Source organism: Silurus meridionalis, chromosome 12, assembly GCF_014805685.1.
Source record: "Silurus meridionalis isolate SWU-2019-XX chromosome 12, ASM1480568v1, whole genome shotgun sequence".
In the NCBI taxonomy this organism is placed as follows: domain Eukaryota; kingdom Metazoa; phylum Chordata; class Actinopteri; order Siluriformes; family Siluridae; genus Silurus; species Silurus meridionalis.
Window position 1 is genome coordinate 13,951,642 of NC_060895.1, and position 21,297 is coordinate 13,972,938.

A 21,297-nucleotide genomic window follows, 5' to 3' on the forward strand; every position below is an offset into this window, starting at 1 on the left:
AAAGATAAACAACCATCAGGCTAAATTGGATGGAAACTCAAAAAACAAAATTATAAACAAATGAACATGATCAAAAGCAAAAGAAACCAAGAGTTTACAAAACCTTTATCACATTCTTTTAATTTTCATATTCAGGTGATGATATTTACTATTTAATGCTGACAACTTGATCACTATTTGTTTATTGTTCTGTGGATATGTTTTACAATAGTTTGTTTTCCTTTATCTATTGCTATATTTCTAACCAATAAATAAAAGTTTTATAAGCACACTTTCATCCATAGACATATTGCTTTTTTGGTGAATTTACTTCTGTGTTATATATTGTCCTTAATAATTCCATATCAACTTAATTCACCATGAATATTTCAGTCCATGGTGATCTGTATACAGCCATGTGTCCTGGCCTTTCCAAATTACTAATTTATATATTTATATATATTTTTTATAACATAATTATTCTGAATTTTTGGTCAATTAGCAACTGCCAAGTGCTGTAAGTAAATTTGTAAGACTTAAAACTTGAACTTGAGAGGAATACAAAGTACAGATGTGATGAGGAAATACAGTATGTGCAGTATGTGTGTGGATGGGAGGGTAAGCATGAATCATCCTGTTTCCTCACAAGATTAAAAGAAAGGATAGACCCACCTGGGGCCATAAGAATAGTATATAAAGACCAAGACTGACATGTTTTTGAAAGATCCAGAAGCAAAACAGTATGTGTGGTTAATTTTTTTCTGTGTTTTTTATTCAAGGTAAATTTTACATCTGAGAATTATTCAGTAAAATGTTAGATAGAATGTCTAGCAAGAATGTGAAAAGATTTCCCTAAAGAAATAAATCTTGTAAACAAAATATTGAGTAGTGAACAGGACATTATTCTTGGTGAATATATTATTGGATAAAGTCCTTTTTTTAGTAATTTTGGCAAATATACAGCAGTGTACTTATATCATTTAGAATACACTGTTTTATGATAATGGTGAATTCCTGAAGGAACTGGTACAGCTTGCAAGGTGTTTCTGATAATAAGAAAAATAATTGCTAACAAAATTTTGTTTGCAAATCTACAATTTGTTATCCACTCAGACGTTTTATACCTTTATGTACAATGTGACAGATCTGAAGTCTTGAGACAATGTTAACTCCTGTTCAGAATATTTCATTTGGAACATTTACACTTACTGGTTTTCATGATTTGGGCAACTGGCAGCCCATTCTATCCATTCCCTACTTTCTTTTGTTTTTATTGTCTTCTGTATCAAACTTTACACTCATATATTTAATTATATCTCAGCAGGCTCTTCACTCTCCAATGTGTATTCTAATTGGTCTTATGGCAGTTGTTGACCTCTTTTTGCCAATATTTTGTGTGCCTCATATGTTGATAAGTTTCTTATTTAACTGGAATGGAATTTCACTTGTAGGCTGTTTGGTGCAAATGTTTTGCATTCACTGTCTTGGTACATTTCAATATACTATACTGCTTTGGATGGCTCTGGATCGTTTCTTTGCTATATGCAAACCTCTCAATTACCACAAATACATGAGAATGTCTAATTTTCTAAAGTTCATCATTTTTCCAGTTATCAGAAATGTGTTCTTAATTACCACAATGGTGTCTTGGGCTGGGAAATTGACTTTTTGTTCAACAAATGAAATAAATCATTGTTTTTGTGAACACATGGCATTGGTTCAGCTGGCATGTGGAGATATTTCCATTAACAATGCATTAGGGCTTTCTGCAATTTTTCTAACAATGACTGCTGATTTTATTTTAATTACAATATCATATGTGATAATACTTTCTTCTGTTCTGAGCTCTGGCAAAACCTTCTTAAAAGCTTTTAACACCTGCATTACTCATATAATTGTCTTGACAGTTAGTGTGCTGGTTGCTTTAATTGCCTTTTTGTCATACAGAATAAAAAACAACTTTTCTCCCTCCAGCCGTGTCTTCCTGAGTACAATGTATATGCTTTTTCCAAGCTGTTTTAATCCAATTATTTATGGTGTACGAACCAAAGAAATAAGAGAACAGTTTTTGAAATGTATAAAACATGTTAAGGTCTTTCCAAAGTAATCAAATAATGAATAATGTAACGTTAGAAATACCATTACCGAAATCAAGGTAATTAATTACAATATATATATATATATATATATATATATATATATATATATATATATATATATATATATATATATATATATATAATATTTTTTTGCAAATATATAAATGCATTGTAATTTTGAAAGTAATTTTGAAATAAAAATTGTAATTGATAAATAATAAATTGAGATGCTTACAAATAACGGAGATTGTATGCTTTCATTCAATGACTGTAATATGTGGAATGATTGTAACACTCATGGAATGGAGTTAAAAGAACTTAAACTGGTGTTGCAGTTCTGGGTGACCTTGACTTTGCATGTGCAGCCTTCCCATCCACTAGCTAGTTCTTCCCTCTTTCATGACTACCAACTGGTATCTTATTAAACTGCTTCCCGTGCAACACTATAAAACAGCTGTTATGTGCTCTCATCTGTATACATGAGCTCACAGGTCAGAAAAATGGCTACTGGCTACATTGGCATTTTGTTCATTAAAACTTGCCATTTTCCAAACAAATTTATCATCTGCTGGCACAATTGTCATCAAATGAGGTAGTAGTGCAGCTATTACTGAACCCAAAGGTGCAAAAGTTATTGACATGGCAAAGCCAGTTATTTTGTTTTGTTATTAATTCAGAATGAGGTCATTAAATATAAGAAAATAGATCCAAATTATTAATTTGATTCTATGATATCTACATCTAGATGTGTTAACTAAATTAAATAGTATTTATTTTTTTATATATCATTATTGGTTTTATCATTGTGTAGGCATAAACAAAATATGCCTTTTTTAATGTTGCTTAGCATGACAAGTAACATATCAGTAATGCCAAAAAAAAGTCAGAATTGCAAGATATGAACTCAGTCAGAATTCTGACTTTTTTTCTCGCAATTGCAAGACGCATTTGCGACACTTTATGGCAAAGCACATAAAAGGCTTCAATATCTACTATAACATACACAAACCGTAAGGGATTATAATGCAAAGAGTTAATATGGCCAAATCCTGTCTTTGGGAAAATTGCAAACACAGCTGTGTTTACTAAAAAGGAAAGAATTAAATTATTTTCTATGGTGCTTTGCCAGAAATCATCACAATTAATGATGTTGGTGTTGTTCTGGGAGGCCACACAGCCACCCTGCAGCGTGTATTGGTGCTAATGGTGTCCTCTGAGGATCTGTTCAATCTGTATGGCAACTGTAAAGGATCCAGACTGTCTCGAGTGATGGTCTGGATGTGACACATGATAATTCTCTCAAAGCTCTTTGTCACTATTGGAGTCAGTGCAATGGGTGTCTGGGAATAGTTAACAGTGTTAACTGGTGGTTAATTATTGGAAACATGGAAACGGGCAAAGAAATTGTTGTTTCATCAGGTGTGATGCAGCTTCCAGTGACAACACAACTGGTTTTGCCCTGATAATCTGTGATGTTCTGTAATACTTTCCACATTCCACAGGTGTCAGCGGTGGTGTAATGACACCACAGGCTCCAGTTTTTCCTCTCTGCAAACCTAATGGCTTTTCAAAGATCATACCTGGCCTTCTTGTAGACACTAGCTTTAGCGATGGCACCTCATGTATAAAAACATACAGTAGCAAAGAAAAGTTTACATATCACTTCAGATATACAGATTCTCCCCACTTTACGAACATTCACTTTATGAACTTTCGCGGATACAAACAAACCTGTCCTCAAAGTGAAATTTGTTCAGAGTTGAACATAACTCTTTAGTAATGTGGGGAGCGTCTGTATAGAAATTGATATGGTTTTGAAAAGTGACATGAACCAGTTTAGCAAAATATAATGCTCCATTCAACTTACCGACTGTAAATGTCATGCAGATGGACTTATCTCAAGTCTTCCACAGGCTCCCTTCGTGACCCAATATGCCTATACAGCAAATTGATTGGCTAATTATGCAATCTACATTTGTTCCTCAATCATCTGACTGCTACATCTAAATGCTACAACATTAGAATTATGTTTGTTGATCTACTTTTAAAAGAAAGAAATAAGAGATTGGATGACCCATAACTTTCTACTATTAAATTCCGATAAGACAGAGCTTTTGCTCATTGGCCCAAAAACCAGTATACAGAAGCTCCAGCATCTTAACCTGCATTTAGACGGATGTTCTGTAACCACTAGTTCAACGGTAAAAGACCTGGGAGTTATTTTAGACAACAACTTGTCTTTCAAAAATCATATCAACAAAGTTACAAAAACAGACTTCTTTCACCTTAGAAATATTTCTAAGCTAAGAAACGTTATCTATATCCGATGCAAAGAAGCTCGTCCATGCGTTCATGACCTCCAGAATAGACTATTGTAATGCATTACTAGGTGGATGTCTTGCATGATTAATAAACAAGCTTCAGTTAGTTCAGAATGCGTCAGCAAGAGTTCTTACAAGGTCAAGAAAATATGATCATATAACCCCAATCTTATCATCCCTACACTGGCTTCCTGTTAAGTTTCGAATAGATTACAAACTACTACTTCTTCCTTATAAAGCCCTAAATGGTTTGGATCCCATGTATCTATCCAGTCTTTTAACACGCTACAATCTGTCACGCTCCCTGAGATCTCAAAACTCTGGACTTTTAGTAGTTCCTAGAATAGCAAAGTCCACTAAAGGTCGTAGATTATTCTCACATTTAGCTCCTAAACTTTGGAATAGTCTTCCTGACAGTGTTTGTGGCTCAGACACACTCTCCCAGTTTAAGTGTAGATTAAAAACTTATCTTTTTAGCAAAGCCTACACATAACATACGTCTCACATCATAACCTTGTGCTCCAGAACATCTGATTCACATGCACATTATCAACGTCTTCTTCTTCTTCTTCATCTTCTTTCGGCTGCTCCTATTATGGGTCACCACAGTGGATCATCCGTCTCCATACCACCCTGTCCTCTACATCTGCCTCTTTCACACCAACTACCTGCATGTCTTCGCTCACCACATCCATGAACCTCCTCCTTGGCCTTCCTCTTTTCCTCCTACCTGGTGGCTCCATCCTCAGCATTCGTCTACCAATATAACTCATGTCCCTCCTCTGCACATGTCCAAACCATCTCAACCTGTCCTCCCTCACCTTGTCACCAAAACATCCTACATGGGCTGTCCCTCTAATAAACTTATTTCTAATCCTGTCCAACCTCGTCACTCCCAACGAAAACCTTAACATCTTCAGCTCTGCTACCTCCAGCTCCACCTCCTGTCTTTTAATCAATGCCACTGTCTCTAATCCATACAACATCGCAGGTCTCACCACAGTCCTATAAACTTTCTCTTTCATTCTTGCAGATACCCTACTATCACAAATCACTCCTGTCATTCTTCTCCACCCACTCCACCCTGCCTGCACTCTTTTCTTCACTTCTCTAACACACTCTCCATTACTTTGCACTGTTGACCCTAGGTACCTGAACTCCTCTACCTTCTCCACCTCTTCTCCCTGTAACCACACGACTCCACTGCCCTCATTTTATTTACGCACATGTACTCGGTCTTACTCCTACTGACTTTCATTTCCCTTCTCTCCAGCACATATCTCCACCTCTCCAGGCTCTTCTCAACCTGCTTACTACTCTCACCACAAATCACAATATCATCTGCAAACATCACAGTCCAGGGAGACTCCTGTCTGACCTCGTCCGTCAACCTGCCCATCACTACTGCAAACAGAAAAGGGCTCAGGGCTGATCCTTGATGCAGTCCAACCTTCACCCTGAACCAGTCTGTCTTTCCTACTGCACACTTCACTGCTGTCACACTGTGCTCATACATGTCCTGCACCACCCTCACATACTTCTCTGACACACCTGACTTCCTCATACAATACCACAACTCCTCTCTTGGCACTTTGTCGTACGCTTTCTCTAAATCCACAAATACACAATGCAATTCCTTCTGTCCTTCTCTATGCTTCTCCATCAACATTCTCAAAGCAAATAAGGCATCTGTGGTGCTCTTTCTCGGCATGAAACCATACTGTTGCTCACAGATGGTCACCTCTTTTCTCAGCCTGGCTTCCACTACTCTTTCCCATAACTTCATGGTGTGACTGATCAACTTAATTCCCCTGTAGTTACTGCAGGTCTGCACATCTCCCTTATGCTTAAAGATCGGTACCAGCACACTTCTTCTCCATTCCTCAGGCATCCTCTCACCTTCCAGAATCTTGTTAAACAATCTGGTAAAAACTCCACTGCCATCTCTCCTAAACATCTCCACACTTCTACAGGTATGTCAACTGGTCCAACCGACTTTCCACTCTTCATCCTCTTAATTGCTGCTCTCACTTACTCCTTACTAATCCTATCCACATCTTGCTTCACTAACTCCACATCATCCAACCTTCTCTCCTCATTCATCAGCTGCTCAAAATACTCCCTCCACCTTCTCAACACACTCTCCTCACTAGACAACACATTTCCATCTCCATCCTTTATTGCTCTAACTTGCAGTACATCCTTCCCAGCTCGGTCCCTCTGTCTGGCCAATCGGTACAAATCCTTTTATAGCTCCTCATATGCCTTTTCCTTGGCTTTCACCAAATCCCTCTTCACCTGCTGCCGCATCTCCTTGTACTCCTGCCTACTTTTCTCATCACTCTGTCGATCCCACTTCTGTTTTGCCAACCTCTTTCTCCTTATGCTCTCCTGCACTTCCTCATTCCACCACCACGTCTCTTTGTCTTCCTTTCTATTTCCAGATGTCACACCAAGTACTTTTCTAGCTGCCACCTTCATCACTCCTGCAGTAGTTTCCCAATCATCCAACACCTCTTCACCACCACTGAGCCCCTGTCTGACCTCTTCCCTGAACCTCACACTACACACTTCCTCCTTTAGTTTCCACCATCTTATTCTTCTTTCAGTCCTCGCTATCCTCCTCTTCTTCTTCACCTCCAAAACCATCCTACAGACCACCATCCGATGCTGTCTAACTACACTGTCCCTGCCAACACCTTACAGTCTCCAATCTCCTTCAGGTTGCATCTCCTGCATAAAACATAGTCCACCTGTGTGCACCTTCCTCCACTCTTATAGGTCACCCTATGATCATCCTTCTTAAAATACGTATTCACCACTGCCATTTCCATCCTTTTAGCAAAATCCACCACCATCTGCCCTTCCACATTCCTCTCCTTAATGCCATACCTACCCATCACCTCCTCATCACCTCTGTTTCCTTCACCTACATGCCCATTAAAGTCTGCCCCAATCACCAATCGTTCTTTCCTAGGTACACCATCTACCACGTCATCTAATTCACTCCAGAATCTTTCCTTCTCCTATATCTCACAGCCGACTTGTGGAGCATAGGCACTAATGACATTTATCATCATCATTTCAATTTCCAGCTTCACGTTCATCACCCTATCAGAAACTCTCTTCACCTCCACTACACTTTTACTGTACTCTTCCCTCAGAATAACCCCTACACCATTTCTCTTTCCATCCACACCAAGATAGAACAGTTTAAACCCACCTCCAATGTTCCTGGCCTTACTCCCTTTCTACTTGGTCTCCTGAACACACAACATATCTATCTTTCTCCTCTCCATCATATCAGCTATCTCTCTCCCTTTACCAGTCATAGTACCAACATTTAAAGTACCAACCCGAACCTCCGCTCTCCTACACTTCTCCTTTCCCTGCTGTCTCTGTAGACGTCTTCCTCCTCTCCATTTCCTCATTCGGCCAACAGTAGCCCAATTTCCACCGGTACCCTGTCGGCTAACGATACCTGTGGTGGTCGTAGTTAACCCAGGCCTCGACCGATCCGTTATGAAATTCTTATTTGTGATCCGCATATTCGATTTGGCACATGTTTTACGCTGGATGCCCTTTCTAACGCAACCCTCCCAATTTATCCGGGCTTGGGACCGGCACTAAGAGTGCACTGGCTTGTGCCTCCCTAATGGCTAGGTTATGCACATTATCAACTTGTGCTGTAAATATCATGAACACGCTACGCTAATTTCTCTCCACTGCTTCTCTTTCTCTCCCCATCCCGAGGCATCCTGAGGTTTGGCCAGCTCCAGTCACATCCCATCTCATGAAGATCATGGACCTTTGACGAAGTAGATGCCAAACTCACAAACATCCCGTACCATGTAGGGATGTACCAGTGCCAATTGGATCCCACTACATGTGTGGAGTTTTGACATTGGACCTCCTGGAGTGTTTAAAGGCTCTGGCATGGAGAAGCTGGTGCTGGATCTGTGATGATCACAAATGTTGAGCTCAGTAGCTCCTAGTTTTATAACCATAATGACTGTATAAGACTGTAGAAAGAGCATTACTTATAATCTTATACTCCAGTATGTTAGTTCTCACTCTCCAGTGTTCTGTATTGCTGAAAGATTTATGATCAAACTCTTGATGTCACCCAAATGAGGATGGGTTCCCCTTTTAAATCTGGTTCCTCTCAAGGTTTCTTCCTCATAACATCTAACAGAGTTTTTCCTTGCCACAGTCGCCACGGCTTGCTCATCAGGGATAAATGCACACCATTCACCTTGATTGTTGATTTCTGTAAAGCTGCTTTAAAACAATGTCTGTTGTGAAAAGCGCTAAAGAAATAAACTTGACTTTCAATATGAATATAATTTTTTATATAGCTGCTACAACTGAACGTGAACCCCTTCATCTGTTTATCTGTCAATTGTTTTCTTGAGTCCACAGTTGTTTTACCCTTTTGGGCCCTATAAAGTGTTTGCTGGTACAGTTTAACTATGGGCCCTCAAAAGACAAAATTGCATAGGCCCCTGGGTGGGCTAACCTACAACAGGCCCATGTAGAAATCACTCCTGCCAACTACTGATCAACCTGGTCCCACAATCTTTATGGGTACAAGGAAGACATGTTTAAAAACTTTTCTCCTTTCTTCCAGGTGGAAGAATGAACTTCTACTTGATGTCCAAACAACTATCTAACTTACTAAATATCTTGAATGACAGGTGTTGTTGTTTTGTTTCTGGATTTGTAAATTTGTTTTTGCATTTGTTATTTTGCTTTCGGATTTGTTATTTTGCTTTTGAATTTGTTATTTTGTTTTCAGATTTGTTAGTGTATTCTAATGTGTTAATTTGTTTTCCAATTTGGGTGTGTTTTGCACTTCTCGGCCACCGTAAACAACTGATTCACTAACAGTTCAAACAATGTCTAAAAACTACTAAGACTACAACAAATAAAACTCTAACAATTTACTCTCTTAACATTTAAGACTGTTTTAGAATGAGTATTAAACTGTTGATATTCTTAATCTGTGCCCTAATAAAGCAATATCACTATACAGTAGATTTATTTATAACCCACTAAGTATGTTAATTACTTAGATATTAATTCAGTTGATCACAATCAATTCTAAAATTATTATCCTGATATGTCAGAATTAAATCTAATGTTTGAAAGAAACATTTTTTTTTTTTTTGAAAACCAAACAGCAAATACACGTTTTTATATTTTTCGTTTTTACATGACCATGTAAAAATCGAGTGATCAGCAACCAGACTGAATTAAAGTATAAAACTATACACAAGAGTATGCAAAATGAATATAACCAACGCAAAAGTAATGAAAGACTTAGATAACACATAATACAAAGATTCTTGGATTAGTATTGGTTAGTTATTTACCTTTTGCATAAAATGACTCTTTTTAGTCTATTTATTTTTTAAGTTGGTTAATATTTCTTGTGAAATTTTGCGTATATTCCTTGGGATTCCATATGAATACCAATTTTCGATGAAATATTATTTCAATGCTTTCTTTGAGAATTACATAGATTTGGTTTTGGTTTAAGGTACTTAAAATGATGCTGCCCTTTTCATTTTCTTTTTTGATAATTATAAAATTTTTACATTTTAAGCAGTAACTTATTTTTTTTTACCAAAAAAGTGCTACCTGAAATCCTTTAAAATAATAATTTTCAGGATGAAAATGTTAATATATATTAAAAAAATTAAGACACTCTGAGAAAACTATTATATTGAAATTTTATACAAGAGCAAAATAATTTATCTTTTTTCCTTCATAAATTTGGTTAACTTTTGTAAAGGAAATAGAGCACAGATGTTTTTATAAAATGCAATATATGTATCAACAGGGTTTATCCATCATATTTTTCACAAGATTCTAAAGAAAGGACAGAACCACATGGGACAGCAACAGTGGTATACAGAGACCAAGACAATTTTTTTTCCAGTGTCCAGAAGCAAAACAGGAGACGTCATAAGCAATTATAAGACATAGCACATCTACGCATCAGTGGTCCAAAGAGGAATATATGGCAGATTTTGGTGCCACAGGTCAGAGTACACTATATGTCTATCTTTGAATATATATACATACAGTTGGGCTAACATTTCTTTTTTTTCTTTTTCAGATTACTCACATGCAATGTTTTTACTAACAACTAAACTAGTTTCCCCAAACATCAAATTATTTTACGAAAATCATTTAATTATATTATGATTAAGTTAACATATGTATAATACATATATATTTAGCCAGAAATTGCAGTACATTTATATATCACTTGGAAAGCAAACTTTCTTTATGATACTCCTGATGCCTAAAGGCACTATGCAAGGTAATTCTGACAAGAAAATATTGGTACAAAATTGACAGAATTTCAAAGATTGACAAATTAAATTGGATATTGTTCGACATTCATTCAAGTGGTGACTGATCTAAATTCTTAGAAAGTTCAAGATCTTAATTACAAAATTATGTTAACTCCTGTACATAATTTTTCCTTTACAACTTTTACATTTACTGGTTTTCATGATTTGGGTGAATGGCAGGCCATTCTATCTATCCCCTATTTTCTTTTGTTTTCATTGTCTTCTACAGCAAACCTTACAATCATATATTTAATTATATCTCAGAGGGCTCTTCACTCTCCAATGTGTATTCTAATTGGTCTTATGGCAGTTGTTGACCTCTTTTTGCCAATATTATGTGTGCCAAATATGTTGTTTAGTTTCTTATTTAACTGGAAAGGAATTTCACTTGTAGGTTGTTTGGTGCAAATGTTTTGCATTTATTTTGTTGGTTCATTTCAATCTACTGTACTGCTTTGGATGGCTCTGGATCGTTTTTTTGCTATATGTAGACCTCTTTATTACCACAAATACATGCAAATGTCCAATTTTCTAAAATTCATAATTTTTCCAGTAATCAGAAATGTGTTCTTTATTACCACAATGGTTTCTTGGGCTGGAAAATTGACTTTTTGTGCAACAAATGAGATAGATCATTGTTTTTGTGAACACATGGCATTGGTTCAGCTGGCATGTGGAGATATTTCTATTAACAATGCATTAGGGCTTTTGGCTGTTTTTCTTACAATAACTGCTGATTTTATTTTGATTACAATATCGTACGTGATAATACTTTCTTCTATACTAAGATCTGGCAAGGCCTGCTTAAAAGCTGTAAACACCTGCATTACTCATATAATTGTCATGACAGTTAGTCTGACTTTTGCTTTAATTGCCTTTATGTCATACAGAATACGAAACAACTTTTCTCCTTCTAGCCGTGTCTTTCTGAGTACAATGTATATGCTTTTTCCAAGCTGTTTTAATCCAATTATTTATGGCATACGAACCAAAGAAATAAGAGAACAGTTTCTGAAGTTAATTAACCATCTGAATATCTTTACAAATAATAATTAATAAAATAATGCATATTTAATATATAGTACATTAAATATCCCTTCAAAACAACCAAGTTACTTTTCAATAATTTTCTTTTATTAAATTTGGTTGTAGTTTTAAAGGGTTAAATGTATAAACAAACAAATGAAAATGCTTATAACTGACATCGAATGCAATGGCTGTTGTATGTATATTTAAGCTTGTGTTCTCCCAACAACTATAATCCAAGTGTTGTCAATTATAAGATATCAGGTGTAAATGCAGGTATTACTTCACCCAGATATAAATAAACTCTAGTTAAATGAAGTGCATAAGCTGGTTCTTTCTCCAAAGAGACTGAAATCTGAAGACTTCTGATCACATGCATGTCTCTTTAATGCAAATCACTAAACTTTTTGTCACCTTGCTATGCCTGATTGTGGAAAAATCCACATATGTTCACAGTTTAAAAGGACTTGGTGTCATATATCAAGTAGAAGGACACTGCTTTGTTGAGAAGATGTACTGTGTTAATATATTTCTGATACTTGAGCGCTCAGTCTTTAGACAGCATGATATGCTCATGATGTTGTTACTATATTTATAGGTTCTTTCTGTATGTACTTTGTTTTTGATTATTGAAGTAAACTGTCAAAATCAGTGTGTCTAGTACCTGCTCAATTTTAGATAAGCAGTTAGACATCCAGCTTACTTAAAGTAAACTTTTATAATATAGTCATCACAATCGATATTTGCATTTGTATTATGCAATATGTAAACAGATCATGCTGTCACATGAATGTCAATATCAGCTTGTGCTATGTTTAAGATCTGTTTGATATTTTTTATAATAAAGCTGCTGTTTACCTGCATTTCTATTTGTATCTGCCACCTGACATCAAATAAATGCAGTCGGCGGCAGGCAGACATTAACAGCACAAATAAACAGCAACAGCAGTTTGCTACAGTATACTCAGTGCTCTACCAGCACTGTCTTGCATCACTGCACCTGGGGCACTAGCAGCCTCTTTAACAAATACACTGCTTCCCTTAAAGCATACTCAGAGAAGTATGCTGGTGATCTCAAGGGATGCAAGGACTTGCTCTTATATTTTCTAGGCCATGAGGGCATGTCCAAAAGCATCAATAATTTCCAGTTTGGAAAAGTTACCTCCAGGAAATGTCCGAGAAGTGCAAAACAAATGAACAAATTTGAAAACAAAACAACAAATCCAAAAACAAATGAACAAATCCAAAAACCAATGAACAAATCCAGAAACAACATAAAAATCCGAAAACACAATAATTCAGGCAAACAGGAAAAGGAAGGTATAGTTTGCTAATGTAATGCTTACTGCTCACTGGACGAGACACCTGTCATTCAAGATATACAGGAAGTAAGGAATCTTATAACGGTTTCTTGTACATGTGTAAAGTTCAATGTTTACTTTAAATCTTTTTTTTATTAGTACACTTTTACATATAAGAAAATAACAGAAGTAAACAGTGGCAATCAAGGAGAAAATGGAATTCATTTAATGCGACTTTAAGGAAGGACATTCATATGCAGTGATTTTGAAGATGCCGGCAGCATATCATGACATAAAGATTAGTTTGCGCTCTCTAAAAACACACCTGAAGGACGATGACAAAACTATTCCCCATTTAACTAAGGAATGCTATAAGAACAACACTGCATGAATCAGGACAGTTGTTCGGTTACCGGACAATGTGGTTAGCACTTCAGCAGAAACACAAGTTGTGTATTAAATGTGATGTTATGCAGTTGCTACAATAACTTTACCCAAACGGAACAGAGCAAAGAAGACAACGTAGATTTGTTTGACGTACTTATCAGTCCATGGGACCAAACTATCTGTGGCATGTGGATGGTTATGATAAACTGAAGCGATTTGGTTTCGCTATATCAGGATGCATTGACATTTTTTGAGACGTGTCCTGTGGCTTAAGTGTGGGCCAACTAACAATGATCCTGCTGTTATTGCACACAACTTCATTACTTGTGTACAACGCCTTTGTGTTGCCCCTATCAGACTAGGAACGGACTGTGGAACAGAAAATGGTACATTGGGACCCTCAGCCATCACCATACAAACTGCTATGCTTGTTTAAGATGCCACATATACACCAGTTAGCAATCAGCTCATCGAATCTTGGTGGTAAAGCTTTAGAAAATTAAGTTTTGTGTTGACTTCATATTCTTGAGCATTTTACCAAGTCTGAAAACTGACTGTTTGTTTTATGTCTTAGTAATTAGTGTAATAGTAATATTTACTGCATGTTAACATTTATTTAAATTAAATTGTCACACAAAATTTTATAAGAATAAATTATTGTATGATGTGATTATTGTATCTGGTCTTTTGTGTTGTAGGGCTAAGTTCAGGATAGAACCGTTTGGGAATCTCAGAAATGATGGTCACTTCAATGGTAGCATCAAACACCAGTGCCTGCTTCAGTTCTGCTTTCAAAATGTTCTGCAAGTGGACTTGGATAAATTTTAGCACTCTGGAATAAGCACAGGATTAGGCCCTTCAGATTCGCAATGTGTCCCAGAGGGGTAGCACATGAACTGTATTATCTACCACACAGTTTAGCTAATCATATCTTTTAAAACTGCATTTTATAATTGATCTAATAGTAAAATGTTGTTTACAATATGCAATTATAACTACAAGGTTACATTTTATAAATGTATTTGCTAAATAAATTTACACAGAAATCTTTTTTGCAGGTAAGGATCAAGGGACTGTTTCTTTGCAATTGAAGTTGAAAGCATGTTATCTGCTTTTCCAGAATTAAGGCTGACAACTCAGTTATGTGGTGATAAAAACATTCAGGATTATCTTTAGAATGAGAGTTAGAATGCAACAAACACGAGTGGCCAGAGAACTGTGAGGAATCATTACAACTTTACTTCACATTAAAGGAAACAGATGGTCTTTAAACATCAATAAAAAAATATAAAAAATGTAAAAACAACTGAGTCCAACTTGAGAAAGACTAAGAAAACACATTGTATTATGTCATTTTCACATCATTATTATTGTAAAAACTTAACAAATGTGTGTCATATAATTGAAAACAAAGCTTTACAAAGTAAAATCAGTGATTTCATTAACTTTTCATACATGCTCCAGTATTCTTTGTCCTTATTTCCAAGTTTTTTTGGTTATTATAACAGTAATTAATACAACAGTATTGAAGTCTCCTTTGGTCTACTGCTTCCAACCAGACAAGGTTCACCTACTCAAGACGTTATTAAAACTAATAGACTGTCTTCAGAAGAGCTGTCAGATTAGAATCAGAGGAGCAATAGAGACTTTAAACTTGTCCATAGCCTGCATGAGACGCGTCTCTAGGTTATGTATGTAACCCTAGTTCCCCGAGGGAACAAGACGCTGCATCAAAACGCTTTGGGAACGCAACTGCATTGTCCACGCTCTGAACACGTGTGAAATCTGGCCGCAGGGATGCAGTGGACACAGTCAGTTCTGTATCTCCTGGGTGGGGGTTAGAAACGGAGGAGGGCAGAATGCCTGTAACACGACCGGTCGTGTGGGAGCCGTAGGCACCTTAGGTACGTACCCAGTTTTGTTTACAGAAACACTCTTGTCATGCCAGGGGCAAATTCCAGGCGGGACTGGGCCACAGACAGAGTCTGCAGATCCCCGATCCTCTTCATGAAGGAAATCTGCAAGAGAAAGGTGGTCTAGACAGACAGGTACCTAAGGGCCACATCGGCCAAGGGCTCAAAGGGGGGGCTCGGATAGAGCCGCCAACACAACAGCCAAGTCCCAGACAGGCACTCTGGGTCGCGTCCCGGGCCTTAGCCTCCGGGCGCTGCGGAGGAAACGTGTCACCAGAAGGTGCCTACCCAGCAACTGCCCCGCAAGCGGGGTGACATATACGCGATGGCGGCACGCAAAAAAAAAGGGGTTAACCCTGTGGCAAACTGTTCCTGTAAGAACTCCAGAACTGAATCAATCGGGCAGTTAATCGGGTTAAAGTCAAGGTGCTCACACCATGACGTGAACAGCCGCCACCATGTGGCATACAAACTCCTCGTGGCACACGACCTCCTCAAAAGACGTAGCCCGCTCCACAGACCTTGGGCGGAGTGGCCACTCATGACTGCTCCCCACCCTGAGGAAAGCGTCCGTCTTAAACGTTACGGGACGGGGGGGTTACTAAGACAGGGCCTCCTACTAAGACATTGGTTCCTTCCATACATCTAAGATTCAAAGGGCATGCTGTAAGACCTTGATTGTACGATACGGATGAGAAGAGAACCCTCTGCCCCAGAGCCACCACTGGAGGGGTCTCATGTGGAGGGTGGATTACACTGGAAGCTGCCGCCATGAGACCAAGCAGCCTCTGGAACTGCTTCACAGTGAGTGGCTGGCCTTCTCTTACCCTCCTGACTGCAGTGAGGATGACTTCGATTCAGGTGGGAGACAACCATGCCCGCAACCTAGCCGAGTCCCACACCATGCCCAGAAAAGTGGTTTTCGGTACTGGAGAAAGTACACTCTTCCCGGCATTCAGTCTGAACCCCAGTCCCTTCATGCAGGTGAGAACGACATCTCGATGCTGAACTGCCTGGTGCTCTGAATGAGCCAATATTAACCAATCATCAATATAATTTAAAATGCGGATGCCTTGGGGCCGCAGCGGGGTCATCCCGTTGAACCGGGGAGGAGAAGACATGAACTGATTCGCGTAGCCCTTTTTTACAGTACGCAGGACCCACCGAGACTTCTGGCAGACCTCCAGACTGACAGAATGTTCCACAGGGGAACCAACCACTCAGGGTTGGCCTCTGACCCACTCAGAGCAGCTGGAGCGGTGCTCGGAAAGCTGTGAAATACGGGAAGCGAAATGCTGAAGGGCCCACTGTAGCGGCGAGGAAGTACCACTGAAACGACGTCTCCTCAACCCGCCAGCAATCACTCTTACCTACAGCGTCACCAGATCAGGCCAGGAGGGCCACCGTGGCGCTCAGAAGGAAGCCCTCGCCATCTTTCATAGCAGGCCAGCCTGGTATGCCTGCAACACACTCATCATGTGGAGGCAACCCGTAGCCTAGAGCCAAAGTGGCTCTTTGTAGGCAAACCGAAGCCTTTAGCAATGCAAAGCTTGGGGAGAGATAGCTAGCTAGCGTCTCTTCCACACGCAGCATCGTCCCATAGCCACATTACTTAGCCCCAACTACATTCGCACACAGCGAGGAACATTGGGAAAAGCATGTGCCGCATACGGGTCTCCCAGGACTGAATGACTTGGTGCGCTGCTTCTGATTCTGGACTGGTCAAGCTAGTGAGCTTAGACACGGCCGTGTCATGACCTCAAAGAGCACCTCGTACAGCACAGCTTGGGAGTCCACGGGCTCGCTAGCGTCCACCATCCCTTCCTCCTTGGAGGGAGAGACATGTAATGCCGTGCCGCTTGCACCGGGAGAAGGAGCAGGCACCAGGCATGCTTCCCCGAAGAGCAGGTGCTCAACCCGGCAGGGGAGGCTGGAGAGGACTTGTCCGACGCCACACCTTCTGCCAGATTGGCCTGCGAGCCACGCGACCACCGGCGCCGCTAGCCTCGGCAAAACGGGGCCGAGCCGCGAGGGAGAGATTTCTCCCACCTTGGAGGAAGAAAAACGGAGCACTGCGTTACACGCACCGAGAGAAGGAACCACCGAATGAGCGCTCTGCCCGGGGAACAGGAGCTCGGCCAGCAGCTGGGAGCGCATAGCCACATGGCTAAAATGCTAATAGCCAATTCCCTCGAGAGCCGACTACGCATGCTTCTAAACTAAGCAAACAACATATCGGCTACGTCTATGAGCCCCCCCCCTCGGTGTTCCCCAATGGGGAACTTCATGATTCTTGTAAGCATAAGCAAAGGACTTAGAAATGAGGACAAAAAACGTGAAGCATGAATATAGAGAAAATTAAACTGAGTAAACAAATAAAAAGAATTAAAGCAAAACATTGGAATTTACTAAGAAAAATATTGTTCTAAAATCTGACTATTTTGTTCCTTTTGTTGGATTTTTATTGCATGTATTATTTTTGTCTTATGATCATGGTACTCAGGATGTAAAATTGATGCAAGCTCAATTTTTATGCAGCTAACGACCTCAAACAGGTGCATCTAATTTAGGATAATAAATGTAGTGGAGGTGGACATTTTAAAGGCAGACTAACAGGTCTTTGAGGGTCAGAATTCTAGCTGATAGACAGGTGTTCAAATACTTATTTGCAGCTGTATCATACAAATAAATATTTAAAAAATTATACATTGTGATTTCTGAATTTTTTTTTTAGATTATGTCTCTCACAGTGGACATGCACCTACGATGACAATTTCAGACCCCTCCATGATTTCTTAATGGGAGAACTTGCAAAATAGCAGGGTGTTCAAATACATATTTTCCTCACTGTATATATATATATATATATATATATATATATATATATATATATATATATATATATATATATATATATATATATATTTTTTTTCACTAAACAACAGAGTTTATTGCATTAATATATATATATATATATATATATATATATATATATATATATATATATATATATATATATATATATATATATATATATATATATATTTGCAATAAACTCTGCTGTTTAGTGAAAATAAATATTGTGAAATAATGTGAAAACCAATGCAATTTAAGCGTTATTGTACCAGCGGGGAGCCAGTGGCAGTCGGAGCCGGACGGAACGAGCGGTAAGAAACACCTGCATCTGATGAGACTAATCAGTGCACTCTGTTTCAGTCTGGCGAAGCCAATAAAGAAGAGAGAGACAACAACCAGAGAGACGAACGGAAGGGTCGCCGAACGGAAATTAAGCGAAGGCGGGCACCAGTGGTAGACGTGTCGGCCGACAAATGAACTCGGGTGGACGCCGAAGAAGTACGTGTCGATCCGGGAGGGACTGTCGGCAAATGCGAGAATAAAAGGCGTGAGCCCTGGCGTGAGTACTGGAAAGGAAAGCACCAGGGTGAAAACGAAAGAAAATAAAAAGAAAGCTCTGCTTGGAGAACTTTTCCCAGTATATCTTTCCTCCAGTGCGGTTTTTATATCTTGTAGTGACTCCAAAGTAAAATAGCATTCTGAATGTAAGTAGATAATCAACAAAAGTGATTTGGTTAGCATAGTTTTGGTCCAAAATAATTGTCCCTTCTTGAAAATTATAGTTAAATAATAACATTTTCATTAAATACTTCTACACGTGCAACTTATGATCCTTAAATTTCATTTAATTTTACGATATGTCTATCACCATACCTCATGCAGCACTTTCACTGTACCCTATCTTTCAAAGTGGCACTGAATGAGGGCTACAGTGTGGTCTACAATGTGGTTTACCAGGTCTTTTTGATAGAATATTGGGGCCCTGGTTGTCCGTGCACTCAGCGACACAGCAATAATTTTTGCTGCCAAAAAAGTCATCCTCCCTTACAGCTGTTAAAAGTAAAGACAAATCTGAAAATGAGTTTGTTACACATGACTTTCTGCTTCTAAAACAAACAACTTTTTTAAATGAATTGTAAACCAGGTACCGTAATTTCCGGACTATTAAACGCAACCAAATATAAGCCGCACCCACTGAATTTGACAAAGATTTGTAATATTTTTATAAATAAGCCGCACCTGTCTATAATGACTACATTGAAACTAATGAACTTTACACAGGCTTTAACAAAAGACAGTGTCTGTAACACAGCTTGTATCTAAACAGCAGCCTACCAAGAAAGTCATTGTTCACTGTCTTCCTCCTTCCTTTCACAACAATTTCTTTTCTTTTGGCATCGTCGTGCGTTTAAAAATCACCATCGGTGAAGCTTTTCTCGATGCCGTGCAGCTCAAACCACAGGTGAGGTGCGTTTTTTCATGCCCGGTTGTTTTCAGCATGACGAATGATTCGCATTTCCTGTTGACAGTCCGAGTGAGCGGCAGGTCAAACGTCAGAGGAACATCATACATATTTATGATGTGGTGTGGGCCGATTCATTGGGAGCGCATCTGATTTAATATAAAGAATTTCATTATGGGGCTCAGTTTTTTGGCTTGAAGATTGTGAAACTGGGAAAACCCTAGGAAAAATCCATAAATTAGCCGCTTCATTGTTTAAGCTGCGGGGTTCAAAGAGTGGAAAAAAATAGCGGCTTATAGTCCTTATCAGCAAAGTAAGAAGTTCCTGCCTTGGTCCACGTGTATCTTTACAAACATAATCGATTAATAGATTAAAACTAAAGTAACAAGCCTGTTTGGAAAATTTAAGAAGTAGACAGTACAGATATTTGTGTAAAAAAGTAATGAGTGAAAGTAAAAAGTGGTCCAAAAAATTAATCGTGGAGTAAAGTACTGATACCAGAAAAATCTACTTAAGTACAGTAACGAAGTATTTGTACTTTGTTACTTCCCACCTCTGATTTAGCATAATGTGAGAGTTCCTTCTCCATACTGTCAAGAATCCTAAACCCCTATCATTGCACCATGTTGCATAAAATAAAGAGGAATTTAGAGATCTTGGCCATGACAAATACTTAAGACAGGGATACATTTGTAAGGATTTTTACCATATGGAAACAGGGGACTAATGCTAGATGGATAAATGGATGCATGGACAGTACAATAACTAGACAGAAAAAAGTGATAAATACCTGATAAACAATGCAAATAAAGTTTCAGATTGTTGGTGGTTATAAAGTAATAAAGTGTGGATGAAAAAGATTTTTAAAGGGCAAAAAGAAAGTGGATATATAATGATGATTCTGTCTATAATTATTTAATTAAAAAAATTTTAAAGAGGAAAATGTTCCGAAAATGAGCTAAAATTGTGGCGAGTAAGGGTTTAATTAGAATAAACAGGCCTTGCTGTTCTGTTATTCTATGACTGCTGGCAAAAGCCTGCAGGAATAAAGCAGAGCCTCCTGAGAAGACAAGGTATATAGAGACAGTGATTCGTATTAAGGTTTTACAAGTGCAAGAAAGGCAACAAAAAGGATAACAGACTCATGATTCATGCATGGGATTTTGGCATTTATATTATTTAAAAGCAATATTTCTTTATGATTTTACACTTATGGTCTGTGTATGTATTTTTACTAACCTTTTTGTGACATATATTGCTGCAACATGGTTGTTTTTCTATTTCACACAGTATTGCATGTCTGTTGAAAACAAAAGCACCTTTAATTGATTAACAATTAATATGATCAAATATTTCATTATTACAGCACATGTGAAGTAAAATAAATTGTGTTTTACTTTTGGAATAGTAATAACTATTATTAATTATTTATTTATAAATTGATTTGTATAATCTTTAACTTTGTATAATATTTTTGTATAATACTGGTGCTGGGTTAGATTTCAACTTGTTAAGACAACATTAATTATCAGCAGCAATTCAGTCTTCAGTGTGTGGTTCAGGAAAGAATCTTTGAAGACTTAGCAGT

The 21,297-nt window shown here is 38.2% G+C and overlaps 2 protein-coding genes across 2 annotated transcripts; both read left to right on the forward strand.

The window, feature by feature from the left end:
- Positions 1 to 1,141: 1,141 nt before the first annotated feature.
- LOC124394852 (olfactory receptor 52K2-like) lies at positions 1,142 to 2,086 on the forward strand. The gene has a single exon (XM_046863333.1). The coding sequence runs from the start codon at positions 1,142 to 1,144 to the stop codon at positions 2,084 to 2,086; it is 945 nt and encodes a 314-aa protein (XP_046719289.1).
- Positions 2,087 to 10,869: 8,783 nt separating this feature from the next.
- LOC124394880 (olfactory receptor 52K1-like) lies at positions 10,870 to 11,820 on the forward strand. The gene has a single exon (XM_046863368.1). It carries the CDS (start codon positions 10,870 to 10,872, stop codon positions 11,818 to 11,820), a length of 951 nt encoding a protein of 316 aa, XP_046719324.1.
- The last annotated feature ends 9,477 nt before the right edge of the window (positions 11,821 to 21,297 follow it).

What these genes read in the sequence shown, in the direction of transcription:
- LOC124394852 (XM_046863333.1), top strand. Translation starts at nt 1,142, where the DNA reads ATGTTAACTCCTGTTCAGAATATTTCATTTGGAACATTTACACTTACT.
- LOC124394880 (XM_046863368.1), top strand. Translation starts at nt 10,870, where the DNA reads ATGTTAACTCCTGTACATAATTTTTCCTTTACAACTTTTACATTTACT.